We start from the raw sequence: 12,943 nt of genomic DNA on the forward strand, positions 1-12,943 counted from the left end.
TGTAAAGTTATCGTAGTAAACACATCTTCCTACACATATCTTCCTAATGCTGTTCAACCCTTACACCTTTTCCTGCTTTGTTTTAGCTCATATTACAGTTAATTTGTTATTTATCAACCTCAACCCTATCTTCCCATGCATTTGTGTCTAACTTATGTGTGTTTTGCTTTGTTTTATCTTAGGTTACAGTTAAGCCTAACACATGTACACCTTTAATCCAATATTAATTATTTTGGATATGGAATATTATTAAAATACAAATTATTTTATAAAAGAAAAGAACCACAACTTCATGTTATGAATTATTTACTTTATTTATCAACCTAATTTTATATTTATATCCTATGATAAAAGAATATTTGTATGTAAGACAATGACATTTCAAAAGAACATTCATAAAATGACAATTAAAGAAAATGTTGAATGTAAAAAGAAAAACAATTTAAGTCAGCAAGGTGAAGACTTGTTGGACTGTTGGATGTGCACAGCATACATATTGTATGTTGCCATCTTACCTATTTCTGACCCTGAGATGTCTTAGGATTGATTTTTGTTCATTAAATGTTTCTTGGTGTTCTTCTCTGGCTTAACCAATATGGTAAAACACTTAGGAACAAATATGCACAATATTAGTCCAAAACTAGAGGCCAGAATGGCAAATATCTCCACAGCAACAGTAAATTTCCCAGGAGAGCTGAGATATGCAGGAATAAAGGTGATCCAGACTGCACAGAATATCAGCATGCTGAAGGTGATGAGCTTGGCCTCATTAAAATTATCAGGTAATTTCCGAGCTAGGACAGCTAACACAAAGCAAAAGACAGCCAGTAGGCCTATGTACCCGAGCACAGCCCAGAACCCAATAGCTGAGCCTAATGCACACTCCAGAATGATTCTCTCTTTGTATATGGTTAGGTTTTTCATTGGAAAAGGGGGACTAAGAATTAACCAAATAGTACATATTAAAACTTGAATAAACGTAAAAGACACTACAGTCATTCTTTGCTGTGGAGGACCAAACCATTTCATCACATTACTACCTGGGAGTGTAGCTTTGAAGGCCATTAACACTACTATTGTTTTTCCAAGAACACAAGACATACAGAGGACGAAGGTGATCCCAAACGCTGTGTGGCGCAGCATGCAGGACCACTCAGAGGGTGCTCCAATGAAAGTTAATGAACATAAGAAACACAGAGTCAGGGAGAAGAGCAGCAGGAAGCTCAGCTCAGAGTTGTTGGCCCTGACAATCGGGGATGTCCTGTGACGATAGAACACAGCCGCTGTTATAATGGCCAGACAGGCACCACCAACTGAGAATGTAGCCAGGATGATTCCTAGGACCTCGTTGTAGGAAAGAAACTCTACAGGTTTGGGGAGACAAGTGTCTCTCTCTGCATTAGGCCAGAACTCCTTGGGGCAAGGGAAACAATAAGTAGAATCTGAAAAATGAAACAAAAAGGGATTTTAGCAATCGTAATGGATATTTAATGTTGTACAGTACATTGGCTTTGTATAGGAGAAAAACAAATACCTGTAGCATTACTAATCTCTCCCTCAGGACACAGTATACAATCATAACAGCAGATGGGTTTTCCTTTCTGCAGCATTTTACGAGTTCCTGGATGACAGCTGTCAGTGCACACTGACACAGGAACCTGGCACATATAAACAAACAAACTCACACACATTCAGGTGTGCTCCAAAACTCAGGATTAATTCACATTTTTTTCAAGTCTGTTCGAAAATAATACTCATATGTCAACATATGTACAAAAATGTTACATTGTCACTGTAACCAAGCTGTAAGCCCTCTTAAAGCCATTTCAATGTAATTGCTGGGGGACAAAATATACAGTCTTCTGTGTAAACATCCAGCAATCCAGTTAGTTCTTTTAGCAAAAAATACTTCTTTATGTTACTATCCCTCTGTTTCAGTTCAGCAAAGGAACACTTTCCTAAAGGGGGAATTTCTTAGTAAAATGTCCTAATAAAAATACACTTACATCATTTCTGACATTGAAATTGTATTAAGATTAGATCTTTCCACAGCCATTACGGACAGGAGGAACAATATCAGTAGCTGTCAATATACAAATACCATACTATTTCACTAACAAGGACTACACCATCATTTGAACAATTTATCAATAAAAGATTATTCATTCGCGAAGCGTGATGCTGCTACTTCCGATTGCTGACGTGTTGTGGGGAAGCTTTGGTAGGGAATCTACGGAGAGGAGAAAGGTGATGAAGAAAGAAACAGCATAGGAGGGAGGGGTACAGAATGTGAGAGTAATCGAGAGAAGAGGGTTAGGTGGATATTTACAAGAATGCCGGAAGAGGCGCGGTTAAGCTGTGGCCCTGCTCCCAAAATTCTGCTAGGTAGCTTCAATTCACTAGATCTTTGTGATCTGAACAAATGTAGCAGTGAAATGAAGGGGGAACAACTGTTCATGATTTTTATTACAGTTAGTGCTTTGGGATGCTACTGCTGGAAACCGAGGTAGTGGCTCCAATCCTGAAGGATTGTCCAGAGGAGTGCCAGAATGGAGAAATGCCAGACAAGGACACTAGGTGCTGGTGGAACCAGAATCGAGTAACAACTTGTGCAGACTCAGAGATGAAGAGAGGATCTGTCACCATTATGCTCTGGAGTAGCTGGTAGTTTGCAAGAGTCGAGAAAGGATTTAATGATGATAGGACTTGGGTAAAGGCAAGTATAAGCTGACCGGATTGATTGGCTTAGTGTAAACATATCACGGAATGGGCGTGTAAACAGTAATGGTGACGAGATCAAACAACAGAAAGGTTAAATTGTACAGGTCGTAAAAGTAGCAGAAGCACTATCATGCTAATCAGTGAGACAAGAGGGTTGAGGGTAATAAGCTATTAGTGATTTAGTTCTGGGAGTCAAAGATCAGGCACAATGGGCAAGATTTTCATGTTGAAAGTCAGTGTCAAATATGAAGGAACTGGTGTTGGGTGAGTGTCTGCAAGAAGGGACGATATTCTGAACTTGCCAGCTCAGGTGTTCATTATGCTGGTAACCTTCCATTGTAGAAACCCCCAAAACCGGCAGAAAGAGCTGCATTTGTGTGCAGATGGATGTTGTGTGGGTGAGTCAGTTACAGTTTGTCATGGAAGAGGTTGTTGCGTTCCAGATGGTAAGAATCAGATAAGCACAGCTTGAACTGTCAGGGTAGATGAAATTCACAGGTGAGCCATGAAGCTTTCTTTGACTTTCTTTGTGAGCAGGTGGCTCATCTGGCTCGCTTATAGCTAATTGAAGACTTGCATTTAAGAAAGATGGATGGTTGTGCAGAGATTCCAGGGTGGAAACCTTCTGTAAACCATTTGATGAGGAACAAGCTTTGCAAAGTAGGGTTGTAGGGGCGTACAAGGCAGGCATGGCATCCAACAGAGAAAGAGTGAATGTGAAAGAAGCAGCATTGAAACATGTTGCATGGTGGAAGTTAGTAAGGGAAGCGGGGGGCACTGGAATCCCAGTCCTAGGAGCACCAGCTAGAGCTTTGCTGGAAGTGCATGGGGTGGTGGGCGCTTACATCCTGGTGCCAGGAGCTCCAGCTAAAGAGAGCTGCTGCAGTTACTGAAGGTTAGTCTGGATCAACGGAAGTACATTTCCAGGATAACGCGCTGCATGTCCCTCACTTTCTGCTCTGTGTGTTGCCATTCTCAAACTCTGTTCCCTTCAGGAAACAACAAAAAACTCAGAGCTAGAAAGCTACAGGCTAAAAATGGCAAGTTTTAGAGAAAATGTGGCTCGTGTAACAAGGCAGGCCTGCTTGGTTCTAGGAAAGATTGTAAAGATTTACAAACAACATGTTGATGGCATTAAGTTTCTAACTGGGACGTTTTGGGACCGATTGGTGGGGATTGCTATGGACAAAATATTGTCACGGCATAACTACAACCCTGGGAAAAATTGATAGTATTGTTACATCTAGGGGCTTCCAGAGTTTGGCAGCGCGTGCATATGAAACTACAGAGCTATACTCAGTTTGCTAGGCCACAGGTAAAATGAGTGGGCCTACTGTACCTGCCGTCCCGTCAGCCGACCAGCTCTCTCACCGTGGTCCGGCACTGCGTAGTCGGTGCTCCTTTGACAGTTCATTTGTAGATATTTAAGACGCCAACATGGCATCATGACTTTGCGTAAATATATACGCCACTTTCATAAAAACAAATGGCGTGTTATTGTACGCATTTTCAGCTATCTGCGTGTATGATACACGCTGTATACAGCTGATGTAAACATACCCACCACGTGGCCTCGCCACGTTGTGCATTATCGCGAGAACGCGACGTACTATCGCGAGAACGTCACATGCCTGTTAAGAAAAAAAATAAATAAAAAATGGTTGAGTTTAGGAAAATAACACAGGGAAAGGCTTTAGAAACAAAACAGTGACAAAAACAAGGAAAATAACGACAAAAACACGCTTACAACAACAACAAATGGTTGGGTTTAGGAAAGAAACATTGGGTAAGGCTTATTAAAAACAAAAAGTAAAAAAAAAAAAAACGGCAAAAAACGGCCGAAAAATCGCCACACACTGGCCGCGAACCCGGCTCTCCCAGGTGAAAGCCCTGTGTTTTACCCAGCCGCAAAGTAGGCCAATGGCGGCCAACTTGCGTTGATATACACGCCAAAATGAGATTATGCGTCTTGATAACACGCAAAAACGGAATACAAATTGGCGTTTCATACATACGCCAATTCATGAGATCAGTCTGAAGACGCGGACAAAACATTAACACAACTTGATAGGGAAAAAGAAATCTTTGTCAGGACATTCAGAAGCACATCTCTCATCCAAACTCCGACTGTCTCAGTCTCTCTCACCAACTGCTCTCAATCTTTCTCTTAATCACTCCTATGCTACCCCCACAGGTAAGCCACATTCACCTCAGCCTGGCAACCAATAGGAAAGATGATGGTACAGATGCAGTGACACTACACATGGCAATACACTAGTAAGAGCAAATTATGTTTAACCATGTATCCAACTAATTTAAATAGCTCACGTTAATTTATTGTGTGAACAGTTAACTTATTTTAATATTTTATGTAACGTTTTCTTTTGTGGCAAGAGCAAGCTGCTGCAATCACTGGAAGTAAGACACGAATGCCAGGAGCCCTGACTAGAGCCAGCTGCTGGAAAGGCTAAGCTACGCAAAGCAAGTTTCATAAGAAAATCAATACAAGGGTTGATATTAAAGGGTGATAAAAATAAAATCTCAAGCTCAAAACGTCATTGTGGAGCAGTGAAGTTGACAAGTCGACTAGTTGCAATCCCTAGTCTGTGGTGATTGTAAACAACCAGAGAAATCGAGTGAGAGCATTATCCGCCATTTTGAATCAGATAGAATTTGGTTACAATTTCAATCATGGTGGGCGCTCCGGTTATTTGTCGCCACCTGCTGGCTTTATTGAAGTACTGACACTAATGAGCCAAATATCATTCCTTCCTCTGATTCAGAGGAATATTAAGTCAGTACAATCAAAGCACAAAGGAATGACATATTCTGAAGCTGTTAAAAGAATGGAGAGGTAACGACGAAATGCCAGCAGTACAAGAGGAACTGGAGCAGAGAAGAAATGGAGATGGTCAGAATCTGCATAGACGAGAGGATTTTTGGCTAGTTGTGTGTGTTCAATAGCTGATTTATTGACAGTCTTGCCTGACATTGTAAGGAAAGATGAACTTGACCAGATATAGACCAAGGAAGAGACTTGTGGCTTGCTGTACTGGAGATGGAGGTGGCAGAGAAGTTTTCGACTTCTGTTGCTGGGACTGCCTAGCGTTTCGTCCGAATAGACCATCATCTGAGGGGGATCATGAAGTCTATACTTAAGATGAGGTGAGTGGATGGATGATATTGCTTGTAAGATTGAAGTAGTATGCTTTTATGAGCGAGGCGATGCATGGTCTGCTGGCGCGTTGAGTTGTGGCACCTGCTTCCGAAAATTCTGCTAGGTAACGTCAGTTAAGATCACCACATTTGTTGTTAAATAATTGCTTTTGGGCTGCTTACGTGTGTGCCACCATCCACCCAAGTGATGTTCCTGTTGATACAGAACTTCTGGCCCACTGGCAGTGATGCATCGTAGTGCCCTACTGTCACTAACTTGATGCTGCCACTTTCACTTTTTTGCCAGTTAACCAGGTCATATCTGGCCACAGGATCACCGTTGGCATCAAATGACACATCATAACCATTTCGGGAAAAATTCACTTTCTTCAGCTGAATAAGAACCTGTGAAGATGAAATAAAGGAAAACAGTGAGGGAGAGAAATTAAATTATAATTTAAAATAAAATGAAGATTAAATGTCATAAAAGGTACATTATAGGAAAAAAGTACATTGGGGTTTTCACTAATGTTCAACTGACCTCTTTGGATTCTATCCTGGTGAATTTATCACACTGAGTTGTAGAATTTGTTTTCTGGCACACTGCTTTATGAATGGCATGAGCTATTGCATAAACAGCCTTGTATACCATGTTAGTGATCCGGAGCTGAGATGTGTCAGTGTACGGGCTCTGGAGCGTCTTTATGTCTTCAGTTCCATCACATAATCTCTTGTTTATGGCTGCACCTAAAAACACGACAGAGGCTTTGACAATAATATTACATTGTTGTTCATGCATATGTTTGTCATTACCTGCGCCAAGGAGGTTATGTTTTTGGTTCAGTTTGTCTGTTTGTCAGCAGGAGTAGTACAGAAAACTAATCGCCTGCTTTTAATGAAACTTGGTGAAAGGTTGAAACATAGGCCAGGAAAGAACCCATTCAATTCTGGAGTGGATCGGAATCATGAGGCGGATGCACAAATTATTCATCACTTTCATTCACATTGCAAGATATGGTGACGATCTATGCTCTCCGAGTGCCCTTTTAGTTCTTTTGCCAAACGCGCCTTGCAGAAACTCATATCTACATTGTTCTAATGTATTAGTAAAACATTATTTTATATTGCATTTCAAAGCACTGTTTTGCAAATATACCTTTTCTGTTTTTTGTTTTAAAATAGTTGCTGTTTCAGTTTTTATCTTGACATATTTTAGTATTTTTTTTAAACCCTTTAAGTATTCCAGCTTATGTTAACACAAATAAGTTATCAGAAAATAAGCCACATTTATGAAAGGCAAAACAATATATATTTTCCTTTAGATAAATACTGACTGATTTTTTTAAATGTGATTAAAATGAATGATCTGAAATCACTGTCAGTACCGTATAATAGCCTAATTAGAACTACATACCTACTTACATAGCCTATATACTGTAAATGATACATGCTGCAAGTACAAATTTTAATCTTTATTTAGCTTGGTGGCCTAATACCATACAAACCAAAGTCTTTGTTCATTATCAATACATCTCCTGTTAATCTGGGGTTTCGCCTAAAAACAGCTGTAGACATTTTAACACAGGAAGTTCCTTTCAGACAGACAATCAAAAACACAACACAACCACAAGTGAGTGTCTCTCCTATGTTAAACATGAACAACTTTCTCACTTTTTCCCAGCCTGCAGTTGAATGCATCCTCCCAGAACTCAGTAAGCACTGGAGAGGCAGCCACTTTAGAAGGAGAGAGATCCAGCAAGAAGTCTCTCACACCTGGAATAACAGATTTCTGAATGCCAAATCCGATGGCTCCAGCACAGAAACTGAACCTCCGCATGTCTGTGTCTGTTACCCAGGCTTCACTGCCTATCCACTGACGAGGTGGAGAAGGCTCAAGTGACAGCTCCTCCAGCAGAATCCTCAGGTCTCCAGGGGATGTAAATGCCACAACAACCATAGCTGTCGACCTGGAGAGAAATTATAGTGCATTGCATTATGTTAGTATAAATACAAAATTTACATTTTAAATAGGCATCAAGAAACTTAACACAAACATGAGATTCTTTACTTTTTGGGGTGTGTTGAATATATACAGTATTGGTGTCACAAATTCTATTTTTTATAACGATATCAATAAAAAAACTGAAAAGATACAGTACATTTCCAATTTGTCACTGAGATAATAAAATAATCTGCCATCTTATATTCAAGTTAACATTTGTGTGGTTTTGTGCACTGAATTTCAGTGTCAGAACAGGGAACAAAAGCACAATCAGTGAAGTAGAAACCTGCGGATAACGTCAGCTACTCTCTTGATCTTGCTGCGTGGGTGGTTCCAATAGAAAGATTCAGAGTATTCCACACAGATCCCCTCTTTGTTTGCTGCGTCTAGGAAAGACGCCATACCATTATTGCCATAGTCCGAATCTGACCGGACTGCACCTATCCAAGTCCAGCCAAAGTGTTTTACCAGTTGGGCTAGCGCGTCAGCCTGGAACTGATCACTAGGGACGGTTCTGAAGAAACTCGGGTACTGCTGCTTATCGGACAGACATGCACAAGTGGCAAAGTGGCTCACCTAAATGAAACAACAGTGTTACTATTTAACGGGAGAGACAAGCAAAAACAGCACTAGTCTATTAAACACAATTTAACAGAAATCAAATAAATATTTTAATATTTACTTGAGGGATGTTAAAGGGCCCGATAATGCGCGACATGCTGATGGATGGCGTGGACCCAGTCTCACCAACGACAGCCTTCACCATACCAGAATGCGAGCAATTGTCACCAGTGTAAAACACCGGGTCCAGGCCATTTGAAAGCTGGAATGCCACGTGCACCGCCACGGGCACCGAGGCGCACGAGTCGTAGATCTGATAACCGAGTTTTATTCCCGGCAGCAGCTCCGTGCTGTTGTTTATCTCCTCGATGGCGAAGATCATTGCGCGTGAGAAGCGCAGTTCACGTGAGTCAATGCTGTACATAGACACTCATGTCACTGTTTGAATTTTTTACATGTCACAATTTTAACAGAAATGCATAATAAAGGAGAACTGCAATTCATTGTTTTTCACAATAAGTTAAAGCTGCACATCTGTGAACCAAGTACCGTGCCTTCATCACACAGGTACAACACACAAATTCAAAACACAGGATTAGATATCAGTCAAAAATTCACAATAATCTTAATGCACAGATTATCAATCAACTCAAACGTCTTAATTTGTCTTTATCATCTTAAATATGTATACTGTACATCACTGCTTTTACCACCTATATATTTTGTTAATAAATAAAAAAAATTATTTTTCATATAGTCAAACTTTAAAATGTTTGTGAATATATATATGGCTTAATACTGTGTCCAACACAAAAGCTTTGCAACACAATTGTAAGTACTTTACATCATACAGATGTCTATCCTGACACAGTGTAACATCCTCTTATCCCCCACTTCTCCCTCTTACTAACCTTCCTGTGCATCTTGGGAGCTCAGGCATGGTGGTGTAGTTATGGTTCACTGTGTGCATGTAGTAGTGTATGGAGAAAACACCACCAATAACGTAGTCACCATTCATTGCAAATGCAGGGGGACGAGTGGTACCCTGGAGAATACATTTCACAGAGGAAGTCTGAGTGCTGACTCCAGCATCAATCATATCCTCTGTAAGCCCAGCCCTTTGTTTAACATCATCCTTAGAACCATTTAAGGCAATATCTGAGTTCAGCCCACACAAACCCAGAGACAGGATCAGGCCAATACAGAGAGCAGAGATCTCCATCCCTCAACTGTCTGTATGGGCATACTGTATGTGTGTTTTATAGATTTTCAGACAAAAGCTTCCCTCTTCCCCCTACTCTACGTCAGTTAAATTTACATCAGAGAGAGGATGCGCTTATTCAGTGGTCTTTGATTAACTGACGTCTAAGTCTTTTTTTGGGCTGCATGTACAATATAATCTGAATTCATGTCTCTTTCACTGCATGAAAAGTGGGATTTTCGTCAGTATGCGGCATTGTAGATTGTCGTGGAACTTCAGGTTTACGGCTGTACACGGCAATTTACAGGTAACACCGAAAATTGCCGTGAATTGTCGGAAATTGACGTGGACCTTGCTTGGCAGTTGTCCCCCCAAGACCCCCCCTCCCTCTAATTATAATTAGTAATAAGAAAATCTCTTAAAATAGATCAGACTCAGTATAGCCTAATGGTAGACTATTCAATTTTAGCTTGAATTGATTTATTTAATGAAAGTATGCTAGATTAATTAATGTGTATGTCATTAGCAATGACCAATGTTATGTCAAAAAGATACACAAAATAATTTATATCAACAATTAATCAGGCTTTGCCACAAAGGTAAAATGTGCATTCCATGATTCATTCACAGTCTCCATAGAGCTCAACCACTGTGTTTTCTCTCCTCCATATCACCTCCGGGACTCCAAAGATGCGCTCACAGGAGAAAAAAAGACAACGTAAGTATATGATTATTAATGAAACGGCGAGCTAGTCTTTACTGTTTATTAACTCTTGATCGTACAATGACTGTATGGATGTTAAACAGGCTACTAACGGTAGGGTTCCACACAGCGAAACACCTCGCGAATTTCGGCCAGCGAAAGTTTGCCTCGGGGGGCGTGGTCGCGAAAACAACACGCAAGACCGCAACATTTTTTTAAATGTCCCGGGCTGTCAGAAGACAGGGCGGTAAAAATGCACAGCAGCAAACCATCGGTAAAATGTTAGCTCATAGATGCTCTGGTAACCTGGCTATGTACGCTCGCCTTGCTATGCTTACAATGAAATGCAATGTCCAAACATGCTAGCGGGTGACCTGTCGGCTAGCTGAATCATTTTGAGTGTTTAAACTATCTCCAGTGGTCTATTTGGTGGTGTGTGTTCGCCCTGTTTAAGTTCGTGTGACATATAAACAACAATCCGTGTTGCTACAAGCGTCAATGTTTGCCAATAAAACATGTAATCAAACAAATGCACAAGTAGCCTAGCTAGCTAGCTGCCTGGCTAGGCTACAATGAAATCCACTGTCCGAACATGCTAGCGATTAGCCTGTCGGCTAGCTGAAAAGTTCGAGTGTTTAAACTAACATATACAGTGATCTATTTAGTGGTGTATGTGCCCTAATTAAGTTTGTGTGTCATATAAAACACAATTCGTGTTGATAGAAGTACCGATGTTCGTGTAGAAACATTTTAATCACATCAAAATTTTCATGATACTGCGCTGATGACCTCCGCCATCTTGGTCAGACTTTTTTTGTAACTCCAAAACTCCAAACACAAACACACGGACCTGATTGGTTCTCGAGTGGTCCTCATTTGAATAAAGTTAAACTTTCGTCAACTTTATTTCGCTCCCCTCGGCGATTCGCTCTCATCTCGCTCAATCAGGGCGAATTTCGTCTCCATTCAACCTCAATGAGAGCAAAGCGAAATTTCGCTGTGTGGAACCCTACCGTTAGACTTGGCAGTAATGTTTTAAACCCCACCAAGTTTAAACGCGAGCAGCACAGAGCTGTGTGTCTGGCTGCTTTCAGCGTCATTCATTACAGCTGGTGATGTTACTTTATAAAAGAGTATTTTTTTATCTTGTAATTTACAGGAATTCAGTACGTCTTCTTCACAACTCTGAGACAAACTGTAGCAGGCGCTACGAACCAGAGCAAGGGTCAGATTTAAAGAATATGCTTTCCTTGAATGAACTTCATTAATTCTTCTGTAGGACATAGATACGTTAATAGATACCGATCTTAACCATATATATATATTTTATTTTTTTCAGACTAACCTCGCCTCATAACGAGGCCGTGACCTATATTTGCTCGGAGCTGTCTGCAAGTCCAGATTTACACGACTCTGATAATGACGCCATTGTGTGTAAGTAATTTTTACTTTTTTATCTTTCCTTGTTTAATTTTACTGTGACTTATGTTTTTTTTTAATTCATACCACTCTCATATAATTGTTTTCCAGCTGCCTGTAAGACATATTACGAGACAGCACGCAGGAGCTTCAGCTAGAAACAACCAGATGTGGCATCGCGGGCAGAAGCTGTGAAGAGTTCAGCTTGGAGTCGGTTGAGAAGAAAAGAGAGTAAGATTAGATCCGTTTGGTTAATGTGAATATTTTTCAGGGGCATTAGTTATGTTGTGTCCGTAAGCAGTATATCGCGCAGTACTGATTGTCTTTATTGATTGATTTTACAGCTGCTGGAAGCGAGACAGAGTGTGCTGGCTGCGGGTGAGGTGGACATTTGGAAGTGCGCCACCATAGACATACAGGACAACGCACCACAGACGTCTGCTAAATGGACCGAATTCAGACCGAATGCTGCCGGTTACCAACAGCTCCGAGGCAGCCGCGGTTAGGTGTGGACGGTGCTGCTTCTCGTGAGCATGGGATATTTGTTGTGTGTGCTGTGTGTCTCCGATGCTTTGTACATAGTTTTTTTCTGATTGCGTTTGTGTTTTTTGTCAATAAAGCTCTATCTTTGAATAAACAGCACGTTCCTGGCAAATCATTTTAACTATGATAATCATGACATGAATATACAACATAGCATATATGAAATAAATATATATAATACAATAATGGCCCAGGTTGACCAATAGCCTAACCCGTGACAGACCTGTCAACCAATCACGAGAGATTTTTCTTGTTTAAAAGTAGTGGTTTCATCCAATCCTGAGTGAGGAAATTACAGCCAGGCCAGACGTTCTCTGGCCAGGCGCCTATTCCTATTCTAATTAGATCCATTAACACCTCCGCGGGGGCTCTCCACATACGTCATGGTTCGTTTCCGACAATATGTGACACAGACGAACGTGACGTTCGCAGCCTGTAAATTGTCGATAACTGCCGGAAATTAGGGGGATTTCCGGGCGTTTACAGGCATTTACGGGGACGGAAATTCCACTTTTCATGCAGTGTTTTCTCCACTTATTAGTATTGTAAACACTAAATGTCTTCCTAATTCTGTTCTACCCTTACACATTGTTTTTGCTTTGTTTTAGGTTTAGGTAATTTTGCTATTTATCAATCC

At 40.7% G+C, this 12,943-nt stretch overlaps 1 protein-coding gene across 1 annotated transcript; it reads right to left on the reverse strand.

The window, feature by feature from the left end:
• Positions 1-537: 537 nt before the first annotated feature.
• Positions 538-9,473, reverse strand: LOC120548153 (extracellular calcium-sensing receptor-like). The gene is made up of 8 exons (XM_039784214.1): positions 9,352-9,473; positions 8,562-8,856; positions 8,166-8,455; positions 7,549-7,844; positions 6,419-6,624; positions 6,061-6,282; positions 1,535-1,658; positions 538-1,442 (listed from the first exon to the last, which is right to left on the reverse strand). Exons 1-8 carry the CDS (start codon positions 9,456-9,458, stop codon positions 538-540), a joined length of 2,445 nt encoding a protein of 814 aa, XP_039640148.1. The 5' UTR covers positions 9,459-9,473.
• Positions 9,474-12,943: the final 3,470 nt, after the last annotated feature.

Source organism: Perca fluviatilis, chromosome 2 (assembly GCF_010015445.1).
Source record: "Perca fluviatilis chromosome 2, GENO_Pfluv_1.0, whole genome shotgun sequence".
Classification (NCBI taxonomy): Eukaryota; Metazoa; Chordata; class Actinopteri; order Perciformes; family Percidae; genus Perca; species Perca fluviatilis.

Bases quoted from the DNA above. Each gene is read 5' to 3' on its own strand.
- LOC120548153 (XM_039784214.1), bottom strand. From the start codon at position 9,458: ATGAATGGTGACTACGTTATTGGTGGTGTTTTCTCCATACACTACTAC. The intron at 8,857-9,351 runs GTTAGTAAGAGG...GTCTATGTACAG, and splicing joins CTCCCAAGATGCACAGGAAG to CATTGACTCACGTGAACTGC. The intron at 8,456-8,561 runs GTAAATATTAAA...TGTTTCATTTAG, and splicing joins GGCCCTTTAACATCCCTCAA to GTGAGCCACTTTGCCACTTG.